Genomic DNA, 6,892 nt, shown 5'->3' with positions numbered 1-6,892 from the left:
CAACAGTCCTCCACCCTGCAGGGAGCGCCGGTGTTGCTCATTTTAAAAGAAACGACCATCAAACGTCAACACTTGCCCAAAGGCTCTGATGCGTAGCCCGATACCTGAGCTTCCGGTATCAGGAGGCCGGGCAGTGAGTCATTACACGCAGCCCGGCTTCCTTATTGGCCGGATCAGTAAATCAGGAAGCCGGGCAGCCTGTAATGACTCACCGCCAAGCTTCCAGATTGGTCGGGAAGCCGGCCAATCAGGAAGCCGGACGGTCAGTCATTACTCGTCCACCGGCCTTCTGATTGGCCAGAAAGCCGGCTTCATGCTCCCTGGTGACCAGGGAGCATGGAGCCGGTTTCCCGGCCAATCAGGAAACCGGGCGCCGTGTAATGACTCGTTGCCCGGCTTCCTGTTGGGCCGGCTTCTCCACCAATCAGGAAGCCGGGTAACGAGTCATTGCACGGCACCCGGCTTCCTGATTGGCCAGAAAGCCGGCTCAATGCTTCTTCATCACCAGGCATGGAGACGGCTTCCCTGCTAATCAGGAAGCCACGGGGCCAGTCATTACACGCCACCCGGCTTCCTTTATGGAACTTCCGGTACTCGTACTCGATACCCAAAAAACAAGTGCATCCCTATTGGTCTGCATGCAAATACAGCCTGCCTGGTAATGCCCACTACTCCAGACTGACATCCACCCATCATAGCATTTAGAAATTTGCATAACTCCTCCCAAGAGCCAGCCCACTGCTTGAATCAAGACTGGGGGCTCGAGGGGAAAAGGAGCAAAGACGGCCCCCCTCCATCTTGGTTTCTGTAATATAGATGGGTGGAGAAAGGAGCAGCTAGAAGCAGAGACTGGCTCCGCCCCCCCACCACGGTCTCCGCCTCCTCACCGTAAGACTACAGTAGGGCTAAGCCACCAGTGACCACGGAATGAATAAGATAGAAAGTGATGCCCTGCTGCCCGAGTTCACACTTCCGTGAGAATTATCTAAAGAACATCCATCTCCGGTAAGGCCGCACCCCACCCAGGCATTGGTATGTCAGTCCTGTCTGCACCCCACCCAGGCATTGGTATGTCAGTCGTGTCTGCACCCCACCCATGCATTGGTATGTCAGTCCTGTCTGCACCCCACCCAGGCATTGGTATGATATAAGTCCTGTCTGCACCACACCCAGGCATTGGTATAATGTCAGTCCTGTCTGCACCCCACCCAGGCATTGGTATAATGTCAGTCCTGTCTGCACCCCACCCAGGCATTGGTATGATATAAGTCCTGTCTGCACCCCACCCAGGCATTGGTACAATGTCAGTCCTGTCTGCACCCCACCCAGGCATTGGTATGATATAAGTCCTATCTGCACCCCACCCAGGCATTGGTAGAATATCAGTCCGGTCTGCACCCCACCCAGGCATTGGTAGAATGGAAGTCCGGTCTGCACCCCACCCAGGCATTGGTATAATGTCAGTCCTGTCTGCACCCCACCCAGGCATTGGTATAATGTCAGTCCTGTCTGCACCCCACCCAGGCATTGGTAGAATGTCAGTCCTGTCTGGACCCCACCCAGGCATTGGTATAATGTCAGTCCCGTCTGCACCCCACCCAGGCATTGGTAAGATATCAGTCCTGTCTGCACCCCACCCAGGCATTGGTATATCAGTCCTGTCTGCACCCCCCCCAGGCATTGGTATGATGTCAGTCCTGTCTGCACCCCCCCCAGGCATTGGTATGATGTCAGTCCTGTCTGCACCCCCCCCAGGCATTGGTATGATGTCAGTCCTGTCTGCACCCCCCCCAGGCATTGGTATGATGTCAGTCCTGTCTGCACCCCCCCCAGGCATTGGTATGATGTCAGTCCTGTCTGCACCCCCCCCAGGCATTGGTATGATGTCAGTCCTGTCTGCACCCCCCCCAGGCATTGGTATGATGTCAGTCCTGTCTGCACCCCCCCCAGGCATTGGTATGATGTCAGTCCTGTCTGCACCCCCCCCAGGCATTGGTATGATGTCAGTCCTGTCTGCACCCCCCCCAGGCATTGGTATGATGTCAGTCCTGTCTGCACCCCCCCCAGGCATTGGTATGATGTCAGTCCTGTCTGCACCCCCCCCAGGCATTGGTATGATGTCAGTCCTGTCTGCACCCCCCCCAGGCATTGGTATGATGTCAGTCCTGTCTGCACCCCCCCCAGGCATTGGTATGATGTCAGTCCTGTCTGCACCCCCCCCAGGCATTGGTATGATGTCAGTCCTGTCTGCACCCCCCCCAGGCATTGGTATGATGTCAGTCCTGTCTGCACCCCCCCCAGGCATTGGTATGATGTCAGTCCTGTCTGCACCCCCCCCAGGCATTGGTATGATGTCAGTCCTGTCTGCACCCCCCCCAGGCATTGGTATGATGTCAGTCCTGTCTGCACCCCCCCCAGGCATTGGTATGATGTCAGTCCTGTCTGCACCCCCCCCAGGCATTGGTATGATGTCAGTCCTGTCTGCACCCCCCCCAGGCATTGGTATGATGTCAGTCCTGTCTGCACCCCCCCCAGGCATTGGTATGATGTCAGTCCTGTCTGCACCCCCCCCAGGCATTGGTATGATGTCAGTCCTGTCTGCACCCCCCCCAGGCATTGGTATGATGTCAGTCCTGTCTGCACCCCCCCCAGGCATTGGTATGATGTCAGTCCTGTCTGCACCCCCCCCAGGCATTGGTATGATGTCAGTCCTGTCTGCACACCACCCAGGCATTGGTATGATATCAGTCCTGTCCGGAGTTCAGCTTTACATTTCGCTTTGTAATAAGAACGCCAGTAAACGGCGCCCGGTGAGGAACGTTAACAGATATAGTCCAGTTGGATTTACCCAGGGATCACACAATGCCTACTTCTTAGCATGGTGCCACCCTCCAGGCCAGTTAATAGCAATGCGGGCTTTGCCTTCCATTAGCTGTTCAACTGCAGTTAACGTGGCTCCTCCTACAGCAGCTGCATAGTCATAGATACCTTCCGTGATGGGGCAGTCGTAGCCTGCGGAGAAAACACAACGTGCAAATTGTCAAAATGTCATAGAAGAGCTCAATACATCTACTGATTGGAGGTAGGAAGCAGGGGGGATAAGCTGCCATGTCACTGCTGGGAGGGGGGAGCAGAGCTGCAGTGTCACTGCTGGGAGGGGGGAGCAGGGGGGATAGGCTATGTCACTGCTGGGCGGGAGAAGCAGGGGAAGCTGAGCTACTAAGTCACTGCTGGGAGGGAGGAGCAGGGGGATAAGCTATGTCACTGCTGGGAGGGAGGAGCAGAGGATGCTGAGCTGCTAAGTCACTGCTGGGAGGGAGGAGCAGGGGGATAAGCTATGTCACTGCTGGGAGGGAGGAGCAGGGGATGCTGAGCGGCTAAGTCACTGCTGGGAGGGAGGAGCAGGGGGGATAAGCTATGTCACTGCTGGGAGGGAGGAGCAGGGGATGCTGAGCTGCTAAATCACTGCTGGGAGGGGGGAGCAGGGGGATAAGCTGCTATGTCACTGCTGGGCGGGAGAAGCAGGGGAAGCTGAGCTACTATGTCACTGCTGGGAGGGAGGAGCAGGGGACGCTGAGCTGTTAAGCCACTGATGGGATGGGGGAGTTAAGCGGCTCAGTTACTGGGAAAAGGGGAGGGGCTGAGCTGATGACATACTGCAATAGGGGAAAGCTGAATGGCTCAGTCACTTCTGAGAAGGGAAAGGATGTGTTGAGCTGCTAAGAGAATTAAACAACTTCAGTGCTCCTGCTGTGAATTTGAATATCATTTGCTCCATAGTGTCCGCAGCTACAGAGGTAAGTGAGAACTTGTTATGAACATGTAAATACTTGAATGTCCATAGCCCGGCCAAAGGCTCACTCAATAACTGCAATTCCTGCGACACTCCTTACAATACGCATGCACATCGTGCAGTCCTTACCAAGGCCGTATTCAGTCGTCTCCGGATCATCGTTATCACCTTCTTCGCTGACCTTGCGGAGGTGCTCCAAATAGGCGTCAGTGTGGAAGGTCGCCATTTCCTCCATGGTGGCAACTCGAGGCCTTACAACCCTGCAAGAGCAACGGGACATTTTTCCACACGCTTTGACACAAGACAATGAATATAGAAAAGTGAGATCCCCAAGACCCAGAATGTCATGGAAACGTAGACGACAGGCATGTAAATCTGTCCGTATACATTCGTCCCTGCGGAGGAACACAGGAGGTCCTCCTAAAGATTTACTCCGATCATTGCGATGAATGTGGAGGTCTCAGCTGACTACCTCAGACACCTTTGGCCACAAGGCCCATAAAGAGCAGAATAATCTGAGAGTAAAGCACTAACCCCGCCCCTTTCCCATTGTAAACCCGCCCCCTATAAATTCCCAGTCTAGTGCAAGGGTTTGAGTACCCAGTAGTGGGCCCGGCATTTGACTGGCGGCGAGATTTAAGATCATAACTGGGCACTTTCCAGCCTCCAAACATGATGCATAAGTGGTAGGCATACGTGTACAATACCAGGCGTGCAAAATGGGAGGGGGGAGGGTAGGCTTCGCTCATACATTATATGGCTAACAGTTTCTGGACACCCGACTGTCACACCCGTATGAGCTTCTTGAAAGTCCCATTGCTCATTCATTATATAAGGGGCAGTCTAGCCCCAATGGGAGGGTACCACCATCCTACCCAAACAATGATCACAACTAGTCAAGCACATCTCCATTTGTAAATGTTAGCATGCAAAGACAATTGGGCTCCCCCAGCCTTATGTAACACTTTGGTGAAGACCCTTTCCGTGCCCCACCGTGACTGTCCCCCGTGTACAAAGCCAGCTTGAGAAAGACATGGTGTGACCAGATTGGTGTGGAGGAACTCGAGTGTCCTGCACAGAGCCCTGACCTCAACCCTACTGAACACCTTTGGGATGAACTGGAAAGCCAATTGTGAGCCAGGCCTTCTCATCCAACATCAGTACCAGACCTCACAAATGGGAACAAATCCCCACAGACACCCTCCAAAATCTTGTGTAAAGCCTTCAAAGAAGAGTTGAGGATGTTATAGGTGCAAAGAGGAGACAACTCCATATTAATCCCTTTTAGATTGTAAGCCTTCAGGGGCAGGGCCCTCCTTACCATCTTGCCTTGAATTGTATTGCGAGTGTAATGTCTTCCTTATATTGTACAGCGCTGCTTTATAATAATATTGATGTCCAAACTCCATAAAGACATGGTTTGAACCAGTTTGGTGTAGAGGAACTCAAGTGTCCTGCACAAAGCCCTGAGAAATTCCCACAGCCACCCTCCAAAATCTTGAGGAAGCCTTCTCAGAAGTGTGGAGGATGTTATAGCTAACTCCATCCTAATGCCCATGTCCAATAAGCTCATAGAGGTGTGATGGTCACGGCATACAACCCTGACCTCAACCCTACTGAACACCTCTGGGATGAATAGGAACCCCGATTGTGATCTAGGTCCGGAGTCCATTTTAATGGCCATGGTGTTGGAATGGGATGTCCAATAAGCTCATAGAGGTGTGATGGTCACGGTATACAGCCCTGACCTACTGAAGACCTTTGGGATGAATAGGAACCCTGATTGTGAGCCAGGTCTAGCGCCAACTCCATATTAATGGCCCTGGTGTTGGAATGGGAGGTCCAATAAGCTCATATAGGTGTGATGGTCACTGCATATAGCCCTGACCTCAACCCTAAAGAACACCTTTGGGATGAATAGGAACCCTGATTGTGAGACAGGTCTAGAACCGAGCCCATATTATTGGCCATGGTGTTGGAATGGGAGGTCCAATAAGCTCATAGAGGTGTGATGGTCACTGCATGTAGCCCTGACCTCAACCCTACAGAAAACCTTTGGGATGAATTGGAACCCCAATTGTGAGCCAGGTCTAGAGCCAACTCCATATTAACGGCCATGGTGTTGGAATGCGATGTCCAACAAGCTCATACAGATGCGATGGCCGGGTGTCCACCAACCTTTAGCCATAGATTGTTGCTGTATAAGGTTTAAACTCATTCATTATATAAGGGGCAGTCTAGCCCCAATGGGAGGGTACCACCATCCTGTCCAAACAACGATCACAACTAATAAATAGAACCTCACACGTACCACAAGTTCACCGAAACACATCTGTAAGATTCTCATACCTTTCATTAATACAATATCCCAAAATAAAATGGCTGATATGTAACGTGTCCACATACAATGACCAAGGAACCAACATGGCCCAGGCGCCCATCATTAGAAGGCCATTAGTATAGGACCATTTCTAGGTCTCTGGGTCTTGAGAGAATGAGATGATGGGCTGCACTGGGTACAATGTACAAAGTCTAATCCTACTACATTCAATGTATACATGTTGTATGGTTATCACGTGTTCCTGAACACGTAACCCTTGCAGTGCGGGGGAGGGGGGATGGTTTTTAAAAATCCTGGAATTCTCAAGTAGCCTTCTTCTTGGCCTGAGCCATTCGTTACTGAACCCTCCATCAATAGGCAGATACATCAACTCAGCTGTCATAGTACGGAAGGATATGATATCTCCTCTCACCTCATGTCTCTGAGAAGTCCATAAGCTTCTATCAGGGAGTGAACCATACTGGCCTGTGGAACACGAGAGTCATTAATGTACACAGTCATCAACCAATGATCTCTATCCCCCTAACTCTGGGGCCGTATCTGCCGCCTGGGACTTCAGCTGGTCTCGTGTAACGAGCCAAAAGCAACCAGATTCTTCCTTACAGCCCACCTCCCCGTTTGCGGCTTTCAGACACTGTAGACGTCATGTCTACAGTGTCTGAAAGTGCTATGGGTGTGGGAGGTGCACAGAAAATAGGGGGGCAGAGGGTGTTTGTATAGGAAATGGGGGGGACAGAGGGGTGTGTGTACAGGAAATG

At 52.2% G+C, this 6,892-nt stretch overlaps 1 protein-coding gene across 2 annotated transcripts in view; it reads right to left on the bottom strand.

The window, feature by feature from the left end:
- HDAC8 (histone deacetylase 8) overlaps positions 1 to 6,892 on the bottom strand; it is a 17,576-nt gene that overhangs the window by 9,688 nt on the left and 996 nt on the right. Inside the window, exons 2-4 of one of the 2 annotated variants that reach the window (XM_018574839.1) lie at positions 6,547 to 6,599; positions 3,923 to 4,053; positions 2,871 to 3,012 (exon numbers count right to left, since the gene is read on the bottom strand). In XM_018574839.1, coding sequence (XP_018430341.1) covers positions 2,871 to 3,012; positions 3,923 to 4,053; positions 6,547 to 6,599 — 326 coding nt within the window. The remainder of the gene's footprint in view (positions 1 to 2,870; positions 3,013 to 3,922; positions 4,054 to 6,546; positions 6,600 to 6,892) is intronic. The other variant, XM_018574840.1, reaches the window with a different exon arrangement.

The sequence above is a fragment of the Nanorana parkeri genome, unplaced genomic scaffold (assembly GCF_000935625.1).
Source record: "Nanorana parkeri isolate BGI_ZX_2015 unplaced genomic scaffold, ASM93562v1 scaffold3270, whole genome shotgun sequence".
Taxonomy (NCBI): domain Eukaryota; kingdom Metazoa; phylum Chordata; class Amphibia; order Anura; family Dicroglossidae; genus Nanorana; species Nanorana parkeri.
Note: the sequence above shows the minus strand (reverse complement) of the source record. Positions and strands in the feature narration are given on the sequence as shown.